Below are 24,698 nucleotides of genomic sequence, written 5' to 3' on the forward strand. Positions count from 1 at the left end.
GCCACCTTGGCACTGGCGTAATTGACCGGCACAATGCTTAAATATATATATGAAAAAATAATCGTTCGAAATTGTCGTAAATTTACGTGAATTTTAACAAATGTCATCAATATCTTAAAATAACATGCATGCATGATATTCATGAGTAGAAAACTAATAAAGATTTTCTTTTGCCAGCTGTTCGATCAACGTACGTTGCACACAAATGTTCTTAATGAGAGAGAGAGAGAGAGAGAGAGAGAGAGAGAGAGAGAGAGAGCACAATTTCATAACGTTGGCAAATTTTAAAACTGGTAAATGGGATACGGGGCCAAGTATAAAGGTGGAGTGTATGCGATCAAGAATCACCCACCCCTCTTTCTACACCATTGCTTAGGGCAATTTGGAATTCAACGTCTATAGTCAATGCTGTGAATGGCTATATTCAAATATAAAGTGAGTTTTTATCTCGTGATAAAAGGTTCTCCCAAATGAGTTAAAGTAGTATATGTAGTAAATATGTACATTAAGTTGATAATAATCTAGAAAAATATTTTGTAAAATCCTTACATCAATATTCATAATTTCCGCATCGCGTTATGATATTTTCCAATTCTGCTCTCTAGAATACTTTCAATCTTACAGAAAATAGCCGCAGATTTGTGGAACTGATAACTCAGGGATTTAATTAATCAAATACAGACTTAATTAAGTAACTGTATTTTCACGAATTTCATTTCTGTCTTCCTCTTATTATTACATAACATAAATCGGATTATATATGCTGAATGCATTTGAAGTGCCCTTTCTGCAATTCTTATATCAATAAAATAAATAACAGTGACAACGGTATTAAGGGTCACAAACTGAAAACCGTAAGTTCCTCATGGAAAACCGATCGTATATATATATTACGGATACACATGACGGTTCCGAAACCCGGAAGTTAATAGTCCGGCCGACTCAGATTTTCGGGTGCCCCATCTTTCAGCGAAATATATCGATTTTTAAAATCAATATTCGTATATATATATATTGCATTGTGCTTAATTCACTGTATATGCAATGAATAAAAAATGTGTTTCTGTAGTTCGTTGGGAATATCCATTTGATGGTGAGAGTTACGTGCACAAAAAACCATCAATTTAATTTGAGTCCTCCTATGAATTTTAATGATTTCACTGATGATTCAATAAAAACAAATTGACGCAGAGGCGATGACGAACAAAAAACGATATATATATACACATCAAGAGTAACCCGAATAGACATCGTAAATTGTTTTGATGGATTTGTTGGAATTTAAGAGGGCTCGCGATCGATGGTTGTGGCCGTTTTCAGACTGTAATAGAACCATTTTAACAAGAGCTTGGACTTCGTGTAGTTAAGTCAAACAGTAATGTGACGTAGGCCTGTCTATTTCATTGTAGGCCACTCAGCCATGGCTCTTTGAAATCAACAGGATTTGTCTGGCTTTCGAGCGACGACTACGCAATCGGTGTATATTTTGCTTGAAACCAGCATCATTTTAACTTGTTTTGACGCAAGAAATAGATCGTTACATCCTACTGAAAGTCCAAGGTCTTGTTAAAATGGTTCTAATATCCCTTAGAAGAAGAGCTCTATATAACAAACTATAGGAAGATAGCCAACTTTTAAAAAAGGTAAAAATCTACGGATTTTTCCTTGTTGACCATCCGGGCTCCTTAATCAATGAAATTCTCCCATGAACGAGCTAATCAATTTTTAAATATTTTGACCAAAACCGTTGTGAAGAGCATTTTCGATCAACACAGAAATTCTGGTGGGGGGGGGGGGGGGGGTGTCAGCTAGCAAAAACATTTGCTATTTATAAGCGCTTTACTGGTCAAAGTGGGGTAAGCTTTTTGCATCGTTGCTTGAGTTACTTTCTGAAAGTTATGTTTAAAGTCAGAAATCACCATGAAAGCGAAGGTTATGGATCTATGAAGAAATAATGTAATTGTCGTCTTATACAATTAAGTAAAAAAAAAAATCATAGAATCTAAAAAACAAAAAAAAAACCCGATGAAGAAATCAGTCCTCAGACAATTTTAAATTGCGTTGTATTAGAATGGAGGGAACATAGTGATGGAGGAATTAAAGAGGCAAAAAGGTCAATAAATTAACCGTTCGGTCTACCTTAAACTTTTAGGATATGACGTGTTTATATACGTATAAACTATTATTGACCAAAGAAAAAAACCGTATTAAATTTAAATATTTTAAACTTAGATATTTTGCTATATTTTGATATAGAGCTCTTCATCCAAAGGAGTTTAATACAGTCTCAAAGGGATTCCTCCTTAGTTTAAGAAATATTTTATTCAAAAAGAAACATATAAGTATATATAAGTGGTGAATATGGATTGAACAGCAGGCAAAAATAGCCTATATTAGTTCTCTCCATCAGAGATCAAGGTATAAATTTTTATGATACTAATAGTGTATAACTCCTTAATGTGGATATCAAAGTCAACTTTTTCAAAAAGTTAATTGATGAAGTTATTTCATTTTTTTAAGCCAAAACATCGATGGTATAGCTTAAAAAATTGAAATAACTTCAGTTCAAGTCTTAAGAAAATGTTTTAAACTAAGATCCATCATTTTAATAATCAAATTTTAAAATGGAAGCAGCCAATCTTTTGAATACTAGACGTACATTTTATAGTGGAGAGTTAATTAAAAGCAATTTCTTTTGTTTAGTTGATAATTTGAGTGTTAAAAAAGACTTTCATAATTGTCCTGAGAAAACTGAAAAAAAATATTATGAATAATTAAAATTAAAGAATTTGATTTAAATGATTTTTGCATTTAGTTGTTTTCTAATATACCTGTACATCATTTATTCTTGGTTTTCTATGGGGGTTTTTGGGGTTTTTTTTTTAGGATTTTTTTGGGGGGAAGGATTGATATTAACCTCTTTTGAGTCTTGCTTAATGATTCATTTAAATCAAAATACATGCTTAATTTTCTGAAGTTTGATTAAACGAAAATGTCATTAAAAAAACTTGTTGAGTATTTTTTTTTCACCCTAAATAATGCATGACTGAAATTTGCACAGCTTAAATTATTACACGCGAAGGCTTGGCATGGAATAAAGGAGAAAGAACCATTATCATCGGCGGTAATAATTATTCAAAACAGTAATCAATGGTTTGTTAAGTTTTAATGTAAACTGAGAGAAAAAAGGTGCGTCCATCATGATGAAAAAAAAACGTGCCAGTTTTCAGGGATTATTAAACACCGCGTGCAGCTAAGAGATTAACGGCGAGCTATAATCGCGGGAATGACTTCGACGGCCATAATTTCTCATCGTCTGCAATTTTGCAAGAAGTTGTGTATTGATTTTGGTTTTGTAGAAAGATAATTCCAGACGCACAAAATGACATTGATTGCTTCATTCTGAACATTTTTTTTTCAGAAACATTGATTAAATTTTTTCCCCTCTACTGCTTTAGCTAGAGACAGGACTGTAAGTACTTATCTAACAGGAATACAAATTAATTGCTAGACGCATCTTATAAGATAGTGGTTGCGAATTTATATAAACTACGTAATTGAAAAGACTTTGATGCATCAACGTTAAGTGCGTAGGCTTTGAATCTGTTTTGTAATTTCGAGGATTTGATAACAGATACAAGGAATTGCAAGAGCAGACATCAAAGCTGTTTTATGAATTGGAACCGTTAGTTTAGGCCAGCATCGATTTATTTGGACTTGAATATTGCAATTCAAATCAGTAAATTAAGTTTCAAACATGAACAAGAAGCTCTGTTTTTATCTTTTGTTATATGCGGTTGATTGGTTTTTTTTGTTATTGATCAAATTAAGTTATTAAGAAATAAATTAAGTGTATGAGTTTTAGCATTTAATGTATGCCAATTATTGTATAGGCAATGTCAATTTCATATAGCCTTATAGAGTGTGGGCCAACTCATTGAACTTTTCTGGTTCTCATGAATATGTATCATTTTCAGCTCACCAATAAGGAAACAAAACTCATAAATCTTTGGCAGTATATGTAAGGAGGAAAAACATGTAAATGCTTCTAAATTTCAAAATTGTATAATTTACACGGAGAAAGGACGTGTAAATCACCATAAGCTGAGTGTGAAATGTTATTCACACCAGAGACACTTGTAATGTCTTTTATGTCAATTTTTGATAATAAACGAACTTATAAATTGAGCTTAATTGGACGTCGGAAATTTTTAACGACTTTGATATGAAATAATGGGGCCCGGAGAGATTGATTTTGTTGTTTTAATTTTTGACGGAATCTTATTCGTCAAATAAAAGTAAATAGGTTCTGATTTTATTTACTACTAGTTATTGTCTAGTATTTGAGTCTGTGTACATTTTATAGATTTTATAATTATTAATAAAATTCACATACACAATTTATTTTTTTGACCAATCCACGAAATTTAATGTATATTTCCGTTGAATTTAAATGCATGAAACAAGAAAGATAACTCTTATTATTCAATTTTTGATATTTAATGTCTTTTATTTTAAACATAATGAACATTTGATATTAAAAAAAAAACCTCTAAAGCTTTAAATTTTTGTTGATATCAGGACAGATAAAGTACTGTATACTGTATTTACATTTTTTTTAATTTTTTGTACTTACTTTATATAGTTACATATACTTGTAATCGATGGCGGTGTAAATAAAGTCAAGAAATACATGTACAATTTTTTTTAAAAAGAAATTGACAGTATGATTTTTTTATTCTTGAAAAATGAATCTCAAAATGTCGCCAAGGCTCTCAAAAAACTGTGATTTCGTTCTTCCATAATAAATTCTATTACGCAATGTATTTATTTTTGTAGAAAAAGAAACCAAGTAGACACGGAATAAATTTAATTAAAATCAAGAGCCAGCAGATGCTAATTACAGATGAGGTGCTTCTATCATACATTTTTTTTTAAATCTTGAAAATAAAGAAGTAGTTCAGACACGTACAGTAATGAAGTTAAACAAATTGATACAGACTGCGCAGATGCTGCTTCTCTTTATTCTCATTTAGAATCCGAAATAGTCATGATTTCAATTATATAATTTTTACGGAGAAAGAACGTGTAAATCACCATGAGCTGAGTGTGAAATGTTATTCGCACCTGAAACACTTGTAATGACTTTAATGTCAATTTTTTTTATAATAAAAGAACTTATAAATTGGGCTTAATTGGACGTCGGAAATTTTTAACGAATTTGATATGAAATAATGGGGAGAGATTGATTTTGTTGTTTTAATTTTTGGCGGAATCTTATTCGTCAAATAAAAGTAAATAGGTTCTGATCTATTTTTGTTATATTATTGAATCGAATTGAAAGTCGAATCCATCCAAATCTTAAAGTTATCTTTTCTAGCGTTGAAGTTTCAGCACAAATACACAGTATCTCAAAATCTAGATCTTATAATCCCAATTTTCTTTAAGACCAATGAATTTCTTTGGACTTGTTATCAGTAGATTTTAAACCAGTCCAATCCTTTTTTTAAAGATTAGGCCTCCTTGCTCAAAGCTAGAATCCCAAATGCTAAACAATGCAGTTTCATAGCGGCCTAGTTCGAAATCTTCAAACAGTGTATATTTACTATTGTAGCAGTCTTAATCTTGGGTTACACATTAATGTTGCCAGGAATCTTCTCTATTGAGGGTGCATTGCATTTTTTTAAAAGATAAATAAAATTGGTCTAAATTTAAGAGCTTTTTCTTTGAATGGACGCCTCATATCGTAGCTATTTACAAGCTACATTCGTTTTCTATTTACTACTTGCTACAAATGGCAATGTGATTTCTCTCAAAATTTCGGATATACGAGGTTACTGTACTAAGACTAGAGACTAAAGACTTAGTCTACTTACTCAATAATGCTAGTAGATTTATTTCACAATCAGAACCTCCTTTCATTGTTTTACGAATCTCCTTGTTTCCCGTTTGTTTATGATTTTAATTCATTTATACCTTCAATATTATTCCAATGAAATTGAGAGGACACTTATCGATATTAGTGTGGATAAAAGTACATTATATAAGAGAAATCATAATACTTTTACCGATTCCGAATTTAAATTTTTTTTTTACAACATTTGAGCAAAAAATACATTTTAGAAATTTTTGGAAAGGTAATAGTAATGAAAGCCCAGGCAGGATTCATAACTCATGACTCATGACTTAATTACAGATTCATAGCTAACGCCCAAACCAATTGCGCTACACTGTTATTTATTTTGGGAAAGAAAACATTAATAAAATTTTACTCGATTTTTTTCCTTATTTCGTTAGGATGTACCTGACAACTTGTAGGTGTCCCACCTCACCTTAATACGTTTTTGCATGTTGATATCCTTATTAGACTGCCAACTCAACATGCTTATTTAGCATACAGTTGTGTCTGACTCCCCTCTCTGCTTCATTACTTTCTCATTTGCTTTGTAATCCAAAGGTTGCCCTGCTTTTGTTCATCTTGTCCTGCTTTTTCAACGTTTGATCAAAGTTTTAAATTATTTCCATTCTCAAAAAATCTTTCATCTTCATTTATACATTGATTTTGAGGTTTTATAAGTCCTTTATTCAAATTTTTTCACTTTTGTATTTAATGCATTTCGGATCCCTGTCTATTTTTTTATTTTCCTTAAAGGTGGAATACTCAGATATTCTTTTGTACGTCCTTAAGACTTTTCGTAAATGATTTTATTTCTTATCAAGTCAAATTCTTTCAGTTTGAACTTTTTTTTTTACTGAAAACAAAAACAAGAGATTTTGTATTGATGAAAGTTGCAAACAAGATGCACATTTGCTGCTAAACAATGAATGACAAGTGAAGATATCATATCATGTCAAAGTTAATCAACAAGATTTTTAGATAAAAAAAAATATTCATAAATTAAACTTATAAATTGTGTTTTGTTAACCTTGAACAAATAAAATGACTTTTGGTAACACCTCAAGCAAGTTAAACAATATTGGCGGTCTTGACCGCTTGCAAAAATTCCCTATATACTTTATGAAAAAAAAGAAACAAAAAACTGATTTCATGTCCATTTTTGTGAAGGATGTTTCTAGTATAAGCCCGTTGATATCATTTGGCTCTGCAATGCGTTCTTTTTCATTCAAGTTTATAGTTCCGTCATGCTGTCCCATAATTTTTTTTAATTCCTTACCATCTGGCCCATAAATTAGAATAATGTTCAAATAAAGAAACGCTTTTTTGTCTTCATATCTTCAATTTCCATGTTTTTGTGGAATATCAAATTCAAAACTTTCAGTTTTCATTTTGTTTGTAAGAATATATACAATTCCAGTTTTAGTTAATTTAGTTTCCTTTTTCATGCCTTCTCCTAAGAGCACAAAGTTCAATTTTTTTCATCTGATAACAGATACACATGATTTTACCATTAGATCCAAACAATTTAAAAGCACAAGGTAGAATAATAAAATTCATCAGCTTTTTTCTTTATTAGAAACATTTCAATTCATGTGGGTCATTTTTTCCAGATATGTCGATTTTTAAAGGTAATTACATCATGATGAATGCATGCTATTTGGTGGGTTCGTTTGCACATGAAAGATACCCTAAGGTAAATCATTTATATAAGATACTTTAAAGTACATCATTTTATAATAAGTTGAGGATTTTACCTCAGTAGGGCTTTCATTCAAAACCGAGTTAAAATAAATGAATTAAAAAATAGGATTTTAGTGGTAATAAAATCAACCACGCACAAAATACCTGTAAAAGGAAAATAAATATTCTACTAAAGATTGACTTTAAAGCCCAAGTTTGGCGTTAGCTAATGTCCTTGATAATGTAAAAAAAAAATTAAAACTTCTAGAGAATGGATACAACTATGGAAATATACCTAGAGTCTTGCGTAAATAATATTCTTGTAATTTATTTTATAAATACCATTCTGTAATTTTGATTTAAGTATCATTTATTTCGTTCAAAAATATGCAAAAAATTCAACCAAAAATGTCAGTACTGACAAGAGTTACAACAACTACGTGTATATAAATCTATATAAAACATATATAAATCCCAATATAATGTTTTCGTCTCTTGTTAGAATTTTTTATTGAATATATTTTGTTAGTAACAAAGAAGGCAAAACTTAATTGTACGGTGTCAATAGTTGGACTAGTCTATCAAGAAAATTAGAAAAATACATCAGGGCAAAATAGAGTTAGATTGCATTTGAAAACATGTCATTGGAGCAGTCAGCTTAAATCAACTATGTGGCCTATGGGCCTATATTACATGTATTTATAATTATTTCATAAAATAAAATAAAAAGCACTTAGTAATAACTCTTATAGTATTTTCTTTTTTGATCTTCTGCTGCAAGTAATTCAAACTTGATAATGCATCAATCTTATAAATTTCCAATTTATATAAGGTATAATACGTTATACGATATTACATAACTTGGGGCATTTTAGGCTTTATATATAAGCCAATCAAATAAGGCTTTACAAATAGAATTCAATCATAAAAAGATATTGAATACAGTTTATTACTTCAGGCGAGAATTTGATAACATTTAAACTAATCACTCACAGTTTTCATTTTTAATGGCCAAATCTACGTTCTTACGACATCAAATTACGAATCGTCGATTCTTCGTTACAGAAGCTGTAGAATCTTATAATGCTAAACGAGAACTAAATACTGCCTCTTTGTATAAAATTGCAAAAATATAAAGTTGGAAACGCTAAACGTTTATTATCTTATCATTTAATTCAAAATTAATATTAAATGAAATAATAGGTAGTCTTAAAAAACCGCGATGGTTGCCTCGCACAAAACGTGGGGTTTAATATGAATCTACAGAACTTGTCCTTTGAATGACGCTAATATGTAACACTGCTTTGTCCCTTGCTCCAACACACAATAAACCCTTTTCAAAATTGGATCAAATTAAATCATTAACATTTTAAAATTGTTTACGATCTTGGAGAATTGCCGCGGTTTAATGATCTAGGCAACACGTGTGTACCTCTGTATGATGAAAGTAAGAACGAAATTTCGGAATGCACCGAGGATGAAACCCGAGGCTGATGTTATCTCGTTGGCTTGATCAAAACATATATTGACTGAAATATATATATATATATATATATATATATATATATATATATATATATATATATATATATATATATATATATATATATATATATATATATATATATATATAAATGAAAGTCTGTTTTACAATGATTAACATGAAAACATAACATTTCTTTCCTAATAATGATTAACCAAGCACTTTATAATTATAACACGTTCCGCCAATAGCATGCAGTGGTTATTACATACCGCTGTATAGTCATGACAAATATTTGAGATTCGTGATGTCATCATAAGGTCACCTAAGCAAACCCTTTACTTCAAACAAGCGACAACAATGTAGAAATATGCATGAGGCTATGAATGTTGCTTTTGTGACGTCACAGTATTACACTCGCAAAACATCCAATCATTTTCTACCTGGAGTAAAGATGACGTCTTTTCTCAGTTTATGGACAATGGATGGCACGATTTTGTATTCTTTAGGACCAAAATAGCTATTTTCAGACATCTTGTACGTAACATCTTTTAACATGTCCATGAGATTAGCTGATCTGTATTGTGTACGCCATGCAAGAACAGACTCGGAAAACAGCTTCAACATGTAACTACCATCCCGTTGATTTCTAAATGCATAATAACCTACAAAAAAAAACAATACAGATTGCGCGTGGATATTTTAATGGTTTGTTAGGAAAAATTTAAAATAGCGAATTGAAATTGTTTGTTGAAATATGAAGTTGTCAATAGTTTAATATTGTTTAATGTACGCCATGTATTTGTCTATGTACTTCAACTTAGCCAACAGTTTTAGTACCGTTCAACCAAACGCTCGGCCAGCTATCCTCGTAAGTCTCCGACAAGCAAATTTACGGATATTTACGGATATAGCTGATCGTCTTTTTGAACACGACTAGACACCGTTTTATCAATTTACAACGCAAGGGAGCAGTACTGCAGTTACCATGAAGAGGTCTATAAATGCACACTTTTTTCATTCGCAACATGGAAAGTTTAATGCATCAATAAATGTTTCTCTTAAATGTAGCCTAATAAATCCCTAGTTCGAAAACACATTGTCGTTGATAGTTATGAAATTGATAAAAATTAAAAAAAAATTGTTAAGCTGATTTGAGAACCTTTTTGTAACGGTGACATTGACAGTCCAATTATCATTTAAACTAAGCAAGAACTGACCTTCTGGACAGGCAAACATGATGAGCATATCGTTGTAACAGGGTACCACTGTTATCTCAAAAGGTGCCGGAGGATAGATAATTTGAGCTTTAGGAGCGTCGATTTTATCTTTGTCCTCAACCGAAGGATTCTAAAGAATGATTTTTCCATTCAACAGACATCGACGTGAATGAAGAAAAGCTTACTATTCATTCACAGCATTTCCTACCAGTATATTCGAGATAGTTTCGACATTCATGTTGGTAAAATAGCTCGCTCACAACATTTAAAAGCACACTCTATTTCAAACTCATTCAATCTTCATTTTTTTTAAATATGCATAGTTTAGATATTTAAAAGATTAATATTATATTATTAATATTATAAATGTATAAATACATATATTAAATAAATTATTTGTTAAAAAAAAACCATATATCTGGGGTTGTTTTCTAATTATGCAGAAAGATGAGGCAAATTCTAGGCTTATTCAAAAATTCAAACTAGAATACCTCTGTCTTTGTTGCATCAGGTAGATAAGAATCAACTTCCATTTCGATAGCAGTCTGTGGATCTGGTTTTACAGGATTAGGTTCTGCAGGATTAAATTTTGCAACCTTAGATTGAGAACAGCCTGTTTCAAAACCAACCCCAGCTCTCCTTTGATCTACTGTGGCCTTGCTAACAGGAATTCTACAGGCCTAAAATATTATCATAAAAATTCTACATAGCATGCATACAAACTAATATCCACAAACATAAATGGGCTTAACACGAGGTGCGATGGAGAAACCTTTGCATTTTGATTTGATAATACCTGATATTTTACACCTATACTGATAAATTTTTATTCACAATCTCAACCTTTATGTTTCAACTGAACTCAAATTTGACTTAAATTTGTAGTGAAAAATGCGCCAAAATATAAATTATTTCAAATTTACAAATTACTGAATTTGCGACCTACATCCATCGTTACAATACAGTATATCTATTGACAAAAAAAATTAAAAAAAAAACACGCAGTGACAAGTCTTCACTAAACGCCTTCTTAGAAAATATTGTCCTTAATAAACCTTACATAATTATATTATTTCATCCAGATCGATTAATTGAAGATGCTCATAAACCATCGCAGATAATGTTGATTTTAAATACTAGACTTAGTATAAAAATGTATTCAAAAGTTATTTACCGCCTAAATAGGGAGGCAAAACGCGGTATTTGTTCCTCCATACTACTAGAGGGTCTTCTTAATAGCTATAGTTTATTTCACATATGAATAACAAATCATCTCACACCAATTTTGAAAATTTTTCCAAAAAAAAAAATATGTTAGTGGGCAGGTGTTAATCATACCTGAATCAAAAATATCTTGGGTTTATTTCTTAGACCAGGACATTTTGCATCACTGAAACAGTCCAAAATATCGTGTGTAAAAACAAAATTTCCATCAAACATTTGTATTGCGTGATGTTTAGTTTTTATCTCATGTTTCTCTTTTCCTCTCTTCTTTTGCTTTGCATTCTCATCTTTTTTCTCCATTTCGAACCCATGGGAACTAATAGCAAACGCAAAACAGCTCAAATCTGTCTTCTTTGAGTCTACAATAAAAGAAAATGTTGGCATTTTGGTGCCTGTTTTTAAAACTTATATAAATATACTTTAGTTATTAATAATAAACTTACATTCTTCCAGTAGCGTTGTTAGCTCTGGTGTTGTCACATCCTCATGGCATATCACACCAAACCCCAGTCGTTCAAATGATTCTTTCATGTACTTCCGGTCATTATCAGCGCCACCTCGAACGTGTGGCCCCTTAAGAAAGTTGGTAATCACCAACGCCAGTCCTTTCCATGTTCTATCTGGATCAAAATACCTGTCTTCTTTTTCCGAACCCATTTCCTTGAACAGAGCGGAATATAAACTTTAAGGTTTTTTTTTTTATCCTGAAAAGCTCTTTGTATTCGAATTGTTGAGTAGGAAATAGGCTAAACAGTCGGTATTTAATTGTTAAATAGCAAATAATAAATTGTGTAAAATTTCTTGGTGGGTGTTAGTACAACATTTACAATATATATATATATATATATACACACATATATATATATATATATATATATATATATATATATATATATATATATATATATATATATATATATATATATATATATATATATATATATATATATATATATATATATATAAAAACCAATCTTTATTCGCGGCGACTTTAACTGCCGATAAACTGGTTCGCGACGACTTATGTTCGCGACCAAGCCTTATCCAGTCCTGTATTGTTATAAAAACTATTAACGCGATTTTAATCAATCATCGATATTTCTGATGATTAAATACTATATTTACCAATTATGTTATGTTAAATTAGACGTTATTGTTGCCATGTTTTCAATATAATTTCTGCCGCATGGCCATGCCCAAACATTGCTTTCTTGCAATGGTATCATCCAATTAAAACAATACGGGTCTCACTAAAATAAACAAGCATTCTGAGAGTATTACATAAGCAATACACGTCCCCTACCGGTTTGTGGAAATTACGAAAACAATGCACTGTTATGCAGAATATCCAACCCGAACATTAAAAAATTGGAATATAAAAAATTGATTTTCTCGAAAATATGTCAAGGTGTAAACTTGATCTGTAGTTTGACATTTTGAAGCTGTTCAGCAAATTTCATATTATTCCTCAAACGCATAAAGAAAAAAAGTGTGGAAAACTGAAGTGGGACAGACAGACGGACAGACAGACAGACGGACGGACGGACGGACGGAAGGACTGACGGATGCAGAGGAAAGCTATAGTCCCCTCCGGTGAAAACCGGTAGGGGACTAAGAAGAGAGTATATAACAATTAGTTTTTGTATATGTATTTGCACACATCAATACAAGTCATTAAAGTATATTTGGTCGCCATAGTATCATCTATTGTTTGAATATGTACAAAAAGTTGCATATTTACATTTTGACACACATCCATCGAGATCATTGAACTGATATAAAGTCATTAAAGTATTAGGTCACCATATATTCATTGATTGTTTGCACATGATTAGGTCACCATATATTCATTGATTGTTTGCACATGTATAAACGACCGACTGTTTTTGGATTACATTAACTTTGAAGAAAAGAAACTTTGTTTAATATAAAAAATATAAAAAAAGAAATGAACAAATCTCTCTCAAAAAATATTTTTGGTTTCAAGAATGACCACAATATCATAATTATCTTGCACAGAAAAGAGTCTGTAGTTTAACAGGATCCTAGACATGATTTGAGATCAATTTTTAAAGTATAAAATTGTTAACTAGTGTAATTAGAATGATTGACCAAAATAAGAACGTTATAAGTCAAGATATAAGCGAGATACGGAGTCAAGAAATCATAGTTATGTAAGCAAAGCAAAAGTCTTATTTTTTTCTCAAATATTGTGAAATAGACAGATTGCAATTTTGTTCAAAACTTGACCAGTAGAAAACAAGACAAACAATTCAACGAGTTTAAAAATGATATTTTCAACACAAAAAGCAACTTTTGATTGAAACATATACCAATACAACACATACTTTAACAAAAACAAGATCCGAGCTTTATTTACACAAGAGAATTTCAATCTATGTATGTTTGTAACTTAATATTTGACTTCCAATTCTTTTGATAAATCATTACAAATACCTATATCAACCATTATAGATGTTTAACATGGAGAAATAAAATTTGAAAATTTTGTGCTCAAATTGTGTCTAGGTCCCTTTAATTTGCGTGCATGGAACACGTGTGCAGTTTCCACTGAGGTCTCAATGTTTATTTTTAGTCGGTATAAATGATAATGAATCCAAGAAGTGAAATCATGTGATCAATTACGGTTTGTCCTAACAATTCTATATTTTGCGCATGTGCGATTTCGTAACATAAGAAAATTTAAATAACGCAACATTGTAATGCCGATATCTATGAATTTCATTCTGCCATGCTAAATGTCTCATTTGAATTTTGAACATTACCTTTCAATACACTGACTATACAGGGGCGTAGCAAGAAATTTTTGAATGTAAATTTACATATAACTAATAAATTGAATTATCATGGAATTGCTCCCCCTTTTTTTTAAGAGAGTATGTAAAAATTGAAATAAAATAAGGAAATTAAGACAGAAAATGAAGTTATAGGTAGACTACGCCCCCCCCCCCCCCTCTCCAAAACACACACACACATACACACACATTAGGATTTTCATGATTTTTGGAATTTCCCTTTTTTTACGATGAGTCTGCCCCCCCCCCCCCCTCTTTCAAAAACGATGCTACGTGCATGCTATAATGTGTTTTTAAGCTTTGCATTCATGTAACGTGTTTAAATTCCTGTATTATTCGAGTTCGATCTAGCATGAATACCCATTAAAACTATTAAAACTATTTAAGCGGTCATGTTGTCACAAGCACAATTGAAATCGAAAGTAAAACAAAAATCATAAGGGGGTCATAGCGAGGAATAATGCATGTAGCCAACTTTTATTTTTTGCTTAACATTATAGAACATCGGAACCTTGTCAAGTAATTTGTGTACTATCAATAATCGAAATAAATATACTTCTAAGAGTGACCTAAATGATATTCTGAAAAGCAATGCTTGGCTATTGCAAAAATTATAAATAATTTAAATGGATTGTAAAGAAACAAGTGTGTGACTACAGACCTAAATGTTCAGTCCACAAATCACTATCTTTTCCTGGTCTAGTTATGCAACCTGATAAGATACAAGCTGCTATTATTGATCTAACAATTTCCCCTAAAATGGTCACGTGATACAACGTTGATCTATTTCGGTCGATGACTATGATGATTTTTTTTAAATACCAGGGGCCCGTTTCTCAAAAAGGCCTACGTCCAGGTGTAAGCTTAGTCCGGACTAAAGTAGGGACTAAACCTCAAAACCAGACTAAGTTGCGTTTCACAAAAAGGCGGAAACTTAGTCGGGACTAAATTTGGGTTTAAATCTACGCCTGCTAATGGGTAGGCGTAAATCCTTAGTCTGTGCACAAAAATGGCGAGTGTTTTGTTTTAAAGGCAAAATAAACAGAGAATTTTAATTTTTGGTTTGTTATACGTGTTATTAAGGTAAACATTCACATTTATTGAAATATTTGTACATGTACATATAACTTTAAAAGATACCTATTGTTCGATAACTGTTCCTATTTCTAAATAAATTAAGATTAAATCAATTTGATAATTAATTGGCTTATCTGATTGAACGCATATAATATACATTACTACTCATTAATGAAATCTACTTTAAGTATGAAGAATTCAAGATGGGTATACCCCGATAAATGATATATAACATTAATATTAACACAATAATTAAAGAGATGCTTTATTTTTAAATTAAATATGTATTCCCCAACAAGATAGATGTACATGTATATAAGTACGAATAGATTATTGATTTTTTAATCAATACTCAGTAAGCATGAACTAGAATTTAATGTTTCTAATCAAATTTGAACCTGTGAAACGAAACTGATTTCAAAATTATGAATAGGAGCAACTCAAAACGTTTACATTTGTAATTTCTCCTTGTGTGTGGTTGTTTGTTCTTTACCTATACATGTATTACTGAAAACTTTACAACACGTATGCATTCTCATTTTCATTTTTTTACCCCTAGTATCTTTACAAAACCGTATGAAAGCTACATGTATTTTGGAATGTTTATGAACTCGCATTTAGATACAATCAATTTTTGTTTGTTAAAATATTACTTAAAAATATGTTTTAGAAGCGTGCAGAGTGTGCATCAATTTTAGATCTGTTGACAAGCGTTTGTCAAGGTTATCGAATATTATAAAATGTCACATGCACACCTTGAATTTTTGGAAATCAAATTCATTAATCTTATTAATTCTAGGAAGAAGTAATCAATTGCGTTCATATTTAACAACATTTGTGGCCGAGGTAATTCTTTTAAAATAGGTATGGGGCACATGTACTATCGATGATCTTCGTGCATATTCATATGCATTGTTTATTTGTACTCATTTAACTGAATTGATCTTTAATTACTTGAATTTATGATAGTTTTGTTTCATCATATTTAAGATGTACGTATATCAAGGGATTTTTGTTTATTTCGAAGTTGTCAACTTGCAATACAAAAGCGTTGTTTTAGCAGTTTTACAACAGTGTGCATTATTTACAAATTTAACTAGCCTGCATTTGTCATACTTATTATATAAACAATTGTATACATCCCCTACCATATAACCCAAAGCAAATAAGGAAAAAGTAAAACTCACATGCGCTTGTTAAAACTTCAAAGATGCAAAATGTCTTATCCGGAAGGGGATAGGGGATTTTTGTATGCCTTTTTAAGGGTGTTCTTAGATAACTGCTTTTATATCTTTATTTTAATCAAGATACTGTATACAGGGTTATTTTGGTCCCGTGTAATTTCCGTCCTTCTACTCTGCAAACAGTTTCACTCTGTCGTGACTTCGCCCAGTCACAGCTGTTACTTAAGTTACTTATTATTAGATATTGAAAATCAACATAAACTCGCCCGCTGACAACGAGGGTGAAATGATTGAAAATTAAACAGAGCGATTTATTCCCTGTTTATGGTGTATATTACTTTCACCCCCCCCCCCCCCCCGAAAAACCCCCAAAACAGCAATCGATCGATTAAACCAAAAACAGGAAAGGGAGTTTGGGGAGACCCCGGCCTCAAATGTTGATAATTCCTGTTTTGTTAACTGTTGACTATTAATATCTTTCAAAACTATTATCATCTGAATCGCAGAAAATCAAGCATAGTTTCCATGTCATTGTCTACTTTCTTTTAATATTGGAACAGAGGATGGAATCTTATTTATACAGTAGATATTTTCGATTTCAGTTGGTTGCTGTTATATTCATGGTCATATTATTTTCTATAAATAATATAGTGAATTGGTAAAAAAGAATCAAGCCTTATCCCAGCATCTGAAAATGTCTAAAAAATCTACGGTGTCTATGAAGCATACTTCTCATTCTGCAGACGTATTGGGGCATATCCACTGTACCTTGTCCCTGTATTCTATAAATATTTGAAGTTTACACGAACATTGAAGTTAATTTCTCTGTTTTGTTTCGTTCAATTAATATGTAAGATTGTGCCTCAATATCATCTACAATGCATTTAATTGTCAAATATTTGGTTTCTGAAACCTCTTATATATGCCGCTTTCAAATCAACTGTTTTTCTCTAAAATTTCATTATGTTAAGAAAAGTATCTATAGAAATTTGTTCTACTTTTATTAATATAAAATGTCATGAACAGCTTGAACTATGCACATTCAGTGGTAAAGTAAAACATGCGTACTTTCGGGTACTACATGTACTATAAATTGAAGAATTGATCCACCACATATAATCATAGCCTCAAAGCAAAACAAAATACGATATGCGCATGCTTAGTACTCAGCGGAGATGTCTAAGTCTTTCGACATTTAAACCCTAACTTACGCCTCTTTCAGAAACGCAACTTAGACCCGACTAAATATTGGCGTAACTTTGTTAGTCGGACTAACTTAGGCCCAGATTTACGCCTTTTTGAGACACGGGCCCCTGACTACGTTTTCAATGGACAAGATTTTCTGGTGATCAGTAAGAGATGTGTTGATATGGGATGAGGTTTAATTGACAGTTAACTCTTACAATTACAGTTTTGAGCTCATCTGAACCGAATGTTTAAGTGAGCCTTTCTGATCACCTGTTATCCTTTGTCCGTCCGTCTGTTTGTATACTTTTCATATATTTGACTTCTCTCTACGACCACTGGAGATAATTACGAAGCAGGAGAAATACGATGTGTGTCTTAAAATCTTTTCAAGAACTACTCCACCAAAGATACTACTATTTCACAAAAGCTTGGATATTTTGTGAAGATTCTAAATTGTTTAAGCTGTGACCCCCAAAACCAGTACTGGGCCCAAAGATGGGTTCAAAATTCAACATAGAAATATGAAGGAATAACATTTTTAAAATGTTCTTCTTAGGGACAATATTACTACAATGCGTGATATTACTACGCAAACATCCTCAGATACAAATGTAGTTTAAATTGTAAATTCTTAAAACGATGATCTTCAGACCAATACTTGCATGGGCATGAAGAAGGGTTTAGATTTCAAAACAGAAATATATAGGGAAATGTTTAAAACCTTCTTATCTAAATCTACAATGCTACAATTTGTGAGGTTACTATGCAAGCATCATCATTAGAGTAGATTGTTAATTGTTAAAACTGAAGACTAATGCTGGGCCCAAAGAAGGATTCAGATTTCTAGGGAAAATGTTTCCTGTTTCCTCTCAAGGAATCAAATGCTACAATTTTTTAGCTTACTGTGCAAATATCCTCAGAGAGTGTATAGATTCTAAATCGTTCAAACCGTGGCCAACAGGCTAATATTTGGGCCCCAAGAGAGGTTTGACATACAAATACCTTGTATATATAAAAAAAAGTTTTAAAAACTTTTTCTCAAGAACTACAATTTTACAATTAGTGAGATTACAATGCCAAAATCCTAAAGTAGTGTAAATTGCAGTGAATTAAGTGACTCTCGGAATGTGATTTTAAGTGATTTTTCCTATAATGAAACTGAGGTTCGCTCTGCTATTTTTAAGGAGCGTTCAATACCTTTACAAAGAATTGTCCAGGATTCTACAGTAAATAACTATGGATATAAACTAACATAATTTTGTAAAAACAACGATGTATATATTGTTAATAGCCGGGTAGGAAACGATAAAAATGTTGGTGCTGTTACGTGTAGAAATTGTAGTACAGTTGACTATGTTCTAGCAAGTGCAAATGTATTTGAAATATTAGAAGATTTCGATATACATGATTTTTGTAACCTTTTTTCAGATGTACATAACCCAGTGTCTTTTTCTCTGTCTACTTGCTATTTATCAAGAAACATTTCACTCAGGTGTAAAATTATGGTGCCCCGATAAAGCAGACCAATTTCGAAGCAATATTGACGTCCAAGCTGTCAAATCTATTGAAAATTATTTGAATGAAATAAGTAATTCCCCCGGCGATCTCTGCAGTGACAATATCAATAAGGTAGTTAAAGACATCTGTACTGTATTTACAGATGCAGCCCGGGATACTTTTGGACCCTCACATTTCTCTCCTTGTATTGAAAAACATAATAAGCCTTGGTTCAATAGAGAGTGTAAATCTGCTAGAAAACAATATCATTTAGCAAAGAGCATGCACAACAAGTCTAAAACGGACGATAACAAAAATAAACTTAAAGAAAAAAGTAAAATTTATAAAAAGGCCATGGACAATGCTGTAAAAACATACAATACTGGTATAACCCGTAAACTTATGCAATTGCGATCAACAAATACAAAAGATTTTTGGAATATCCTGAACTCCTCAAAAAGGGATTCTAAGAGCCCGGTAAATATCAAAGATATGTTTGATTTCTTTAAAAATATCAATGAAGGTAGTTTGTCCCCTGATAGCGATACTCTTCACGAACCCCAGGTAGATGGAAGCTCTAATGAATTACTGAACTGCGAAATTAACGAGTCGGAAATAACCGACGCTGTAAAGAAACTCAAAAATGGTAAAGCTCCCGGCTATGATAATATTGTTAATGAGCATATTGCCTCTACTTTGAATACATTCCTACCAATTTATAAGTTGTTTTTTAATCCTGTATTTGATAGTGGGCTGGTACCAGAGGAATGGCTAGTTGGTATTATTAAACCTATTTATAAGAACTAGGGCGATCCCACTTCTCCTGAAAACTACCGACCCATTACGTTACTAAGCTGTCTGGGTAAATTATTTACGTCCATTTTAAGTAAGCGTTTAGAATTGTATTCGGAAGAGATAGAACTGATCCATAATAACCAAGCGGGTTTCAGGAAAGGTTTTTCTACTTTAGACCACATTCTTACTTTACAATTTTTATCCAATACGTTGATGAAATGTAAGAAAAAACTGTTCTGTGCTTTTATAGATTTCAAACAGGCGTTTGACACAGTTTGGAGAAATGGTTTATGGTGCAAGCTCTTAAATTATGGTATTAATGGTAAATGTTTTAAATATATTACAAATATGTATAAAGGTATTAAATCACTCATCAAGATGAATGGCACGGTATCCGACTTTTTTTGTTGTAATGTTGGGTCCGCCAAGGCGAAAATTTGTCACCATTTTTGTTTTCATTATACATAAATGATTTAGAAAATTATCTTGTTGAAATAAATATTGCTGGTCTGCAAAGTTTTACCACATCAATAGAAAATAATGAATTATGTATATATATAAAACTGCTTGTACTTCTTTATGCAGACGATACTGTTATCTTGGCGGAATCTGGCGATGATTTGCAGAACGCACTGAATGAGTTTGAATGTTATTGTAAAGAGTGGAAATTAAATGTTAATATAGATAAAACAAAAGTATTAATTTTTTCCAAAGGACGAATGTGTAAAAGAGTTTTTTATTTTAACGATAGAATTTTAGAAATTGTTAAAGAATTTAAGTACCTTGGCATTATATTCTCAAGAACTGGCTCTTTTTTAAAAGCCAAAAAACATTTATGTGACCAAGCCCAAAAGGCAATGTATGGTGTCATTAGAAAAATTAGACAATCTAATCTACCAGTTGCATGTCAGTTAGAACTCTTTGATAAAATGGTTGTACCTGTATTGGTTGCGAAGTATGGGGTTTTGAAAAACTTGATAGTATTGAACGTGTTCACCTAAAGTTTTTAAAGCACATTTTATGTTTAAAAAGTAGTACTCCAAACTATATGGTTTACGGAGAAACAGGTCGTTTTCCTTTATCTGTAATTGTATATACTAGAATGGTATCATACTGGTGTAAATTAATTTCTAGGACGAATTCTAGCATTACAAATATATTATACCGGCACTTGTTGAATCAGACTGAAAAGACAACCAGTACTAACCCTTGGATTGATTGTATTCGTCATGTTTTTAATTCATGTGGTTTATCAAATGTTTGGCAAAGTCAGTTTTTAAATATTGTTAACCAAAAATGGGTTTCAACGGCAGTTAAACAGAGATTACAAGATCAATTTATTCAAAAGTGGCATGCTGATATAAATAATTCATCAAAAGGAGTAATTTATAAAATTTTTAAAACAAATTTTGGATATGAAAAATATTTAGATATTTTACCCCTGAAGTTCAGAAAAATTCTTGGTAAATTTCGTACTTCAAATCACCATCTACCAGTTGAACTGGGAAGATGGGAGGGTGTCCCATTCAATGAAAGATTTTGTCCTCTCTGTAATACAAAACGTGTAGCCGATGAATTTCATTATATTTTAGAATGTGATGCAATATCACAAGTCCGGAACAAGTTTATAGACAAAAAAATTTCAGCTAGACCTAATGTGTTAAAATTTTCGTATCTTATGACAACATTTAACATGAAATTGCTGAGAAAATTGTGCATTTTTATAACAAAGATATACGAGGTAGTCTGTCCTCCATGAGTTTCACTTTGTATAACTTTTCCTAACTCTATAACCTTTATATTAATATATGTTTACCTCTGACCAATTTATATGTATATTTTAATGTTATTTTTGTCCTCATGTACCATATGTTTGAAATGGTTTTGAGCGAATAAATAAATGAAAAAAATGAAATGAATGGAATATATTGGGTCCCAAGAGGGTTCAAAGGTCAACATAGAAATATATAGGGAGATGTTTTAAAAGTCTTTTCCTGAAAGATTCAATGCTACAATGCTTTATTATGTAAGCAGCCTCATATCCTTATATTCTTATATCAATGCCACAATGACCTTCCTACAATTTAATTTTTAGTTCATTTTTCAATTTTGATATCTTTAATGCGTTGAGACCTAGGATAAAAAGATAGGTCAGTTGATGCATCTTACATCTTAGGATATGATGTTCATAAAAGTAGGCATCATTTTATAGATTGTTTTTAAAGTCTTCTCAAATCTTTGATTATATGACAGTTTTACAATTTTAAAAAAGAGTTTCATATTTCAAAATTTCGAACGTTGTTCTGATGAGCAATATGGTATATGGACCACATGTTGATGGAATTAGCATAAATCAATAAACTCCAAAAAAAATTATATTGAATAGTTGTTGAAACTTGTAATAAGTAATTTATTTTGCGTAATAATAAATACTAGACTTTGACCCGTGCGTGGACGGGTTGACATTGGATATCGGACATTTACGAAAAAGAGATCGACACACCTTATTATTGACATTTACATAACAAAGCTATAAGCCTACAATAATGCTATCAATTTTACTACACTTTCATTGGTTTGAATAATCTAACTGTTTCTCGGGAAAGGTATGGTGTTCCGATGCGGCCACTTCGACCTTCGCACTTTCGCCTTTAGGTCGAGGTGCGCGAGTGCGAAGTTGCGAAGGCGAAGAAGCGATACTACTATTGCTCTCCGCCATCGCAAATTCGCACTCTCATCTTCGCGCTTTCGGCATTGTGGAGCTCTCTATTGTTTAAAGACAATTTTAGCTGTATATTCGCACTCTCACACTTTCGCCTTCGCAACTTCGCACTCTCGCATCTTCGACCTAAAGGTTAAACTGCGAAGGTCGAAGTGACCCCATCGGAACACCATAGAAAGGCCCTTACCACAGTTACCCGTAATGTAGCAGAAAATTGCAGAATCGCTCCAGAACGATTTTGAAGAGAGTTAATGATGTTGCCTTGAAAATAACAGACAAATTCATCACAACAAACCTTTTCGAGACTGCAAATACCTTTCAACTAAAAAATTTAATCCATAGGACTGGGTCCGTAGGACATTATTCATTTTAACGATAAAACATATTCGATCTTCACTCTCCTAACAAATTTAATGTAACTTTTTTGCATGTAATCAAATATTTTTTGTCATCACGAAGACAAAAGTAAGTACTTAGTTGTTATTTCATACTTTCTCTCATGAGAAATCATTAATATATATAAACAGAATATATAGCAAAAGTCCAATGAAAGTTTACCCGTATTTGTATTATCATTCCTGAGTTTATTCATGCAGATGTGATGTTGTTGAAACATAAACTTAAGATCCCGTTAGCGTGAATGTATTGCGCAAACGCAAGATTGTAAAATTCAAAAAACCCAGGTGATTTCCGGGATTTATTGAGGAATTTTCGTTGATTATTAATTAGCGAAGATTACCTGAGAAAAAATAAAAACAAATTGGTAATCTTCAAGTACCAATGATGTTTAAAATATGTAAAACAAAGGACAGTATTCTTCCGATTTCTCGGTATTAAAGACCAAAAATTCGAGTCTATTATTTTAATATAGTAGTATAGATGTATAAAACTTTCTAAACTTTAAAAACATCTCTGGACTGTCGAGATTGGGGAATTATTTGTTAGTGTATAAAAAGTACATGTGACAAAACATACATACATGTACGTACAGCTGCAGAACTGTAGCTACACAGAGAAAATTCAGGTTGAAAGACTGTTGACAGATTGTAGAGCTACAGTGCTTAACATGCAGAAAACCTTACGTTATATGTCGCTGCCTCTTACCGACATATCATTTATAAGCGGGATCATCTAGGATCTCATTTTAATAAGACTGGCTTTATTTGCTTCAGACTTACTCTCTAATACTCTCACCAACCTTGGAAATTTATATACATGTATATGTAAACAAATCACACTTCTTCATTTTACTGGGCTGATGTTGGTGTTGAAAGAATTTCAGAGGCAAGTAAAGTAACAACATCTGTAGTGAAATGTATATGAATATTTTTGGTATGTATATTTTGTTAACAATGTTAAAAGAATCGGATCCTTGCTTGCGAATATGGCTCAGTACATACTCCTTGCACTTTCCACTTCTGTCTCAAGTTATTTCAAATCGTTTATATTGGATGTTCGATAAGCGATTGATAGGTGTAGAAATCGATAACTTTATTTTATTACCTCAAATAATAACTGCAGGTTATACATCATATACATGAAATGCAATTTATAATATATTCGTGATTCATACAATTTGAAACGAGAGAGAGAGAGAGAGATGAACTTGCATAAAAATTACTACACAAGGGGTGGGGAATTTTGGGAAAAACATCCTCTTCTAAGAAATCCCAAGCTCTGGCATTACCTAAACGTGCATAGATGACACCGCCTAAGAAAACAAATCAACTAATCATACAGTTTTTACACCGGAAGCGTGTATTGTTTATGCTTGACGCAGGTGTCAGAATGGAGCAAGATGCTATTGTAAAAACCACACCAACAGAAAGTTGATATTCACCACCCCCCCCCCCCACCCCTTCCCCCAAAGCATTGTGACGTCTCTCCAAGTTTTTCACATAAAAAAAGATCTG

General features: G+C 31.8%; 1 protein-coding gene across 2 annotated transcripts; it reads right to left on the reverse strand.

Annotated features, from left to right (window-relative positions):
• Positions 1 to 9,213: 9,213 nt before the first annotated feature.
• On the reverse strand, positions 9,214 to 15,386 carry LOC128163473 (caspase-2-like). 2 transcript variants are annotated; one of them, XM_052827087.1, is made up of 6 exons: positions 15,035 to 15,386; positions 11,950 to 12,166; positions 11,621 to 11,865; positions 10,774 to 10,962; positions 10,283 to 10,412; positions 9,214 to 9,727 (listed from the first exon to the last, which is right to left on the reverse strand). In XM_052827087.1, the coding sequence occupies exons 2-6, from the start codon at positions 12,161 to 12,163 to the stop codon at positions 9,495 to 9,497; spliced, it is 1,011 nt and encodes a 336-aa protein (XP_052683047.1). In that variant the 5' UTR covers positions 12,164 to 12,166; positions 15,035 to 15,386; the 3' UTR covers positions 9,214 to 9,494. The 2 variants fall into 2 exon arrangements, with proteins under 2 accessions (XP_052683047.1, XP_052683046.1); XM_052827086.1 differs by having other exon boundaries at positions 14,984 to 15,385.
• Between the last annotated feature and the right edge of the window lie 9,312 nt (positions 15,387 to 24,698).

This window comes from Crassostrea angulata, chromosome 9, assembly GCF_025612915.1.
Source record: "Crassostrea angulata isolate pt1a10 chromosome 9, ASM2561291v2, whole genome shotgun sequence".
NCBI classification, from domain to species: domain Eukaryota; kingdom Metazoa; phylum Mollusca; class Bivalvia; order Ostreida; family Ostreidae; genus Magallana; species Magallana angulata.

Coding starts and splice junctions, on each gene's coding strand:
- LOC128163473 (XM_052827087.1), bottom strand. CDS start 12,163: ATGGGTTCGGAAAAAGAAGACAGGTATTTTGATCCAGATAGAACATGG. Junction 10,963..11,620: donor CCAAGATATTTTTGATTCAG/GTATGATTAACA, acceptor ATAATATTTTAG/GCCTGTAGAATTCCTGTTAG. Junction 10,413..10,773: donor CTGATGCAACAAAGACAGAG/GTATTCTAGTTT, acceptor ATCATTCTTTAG/AATCCTTCGGTTGAGGACAA.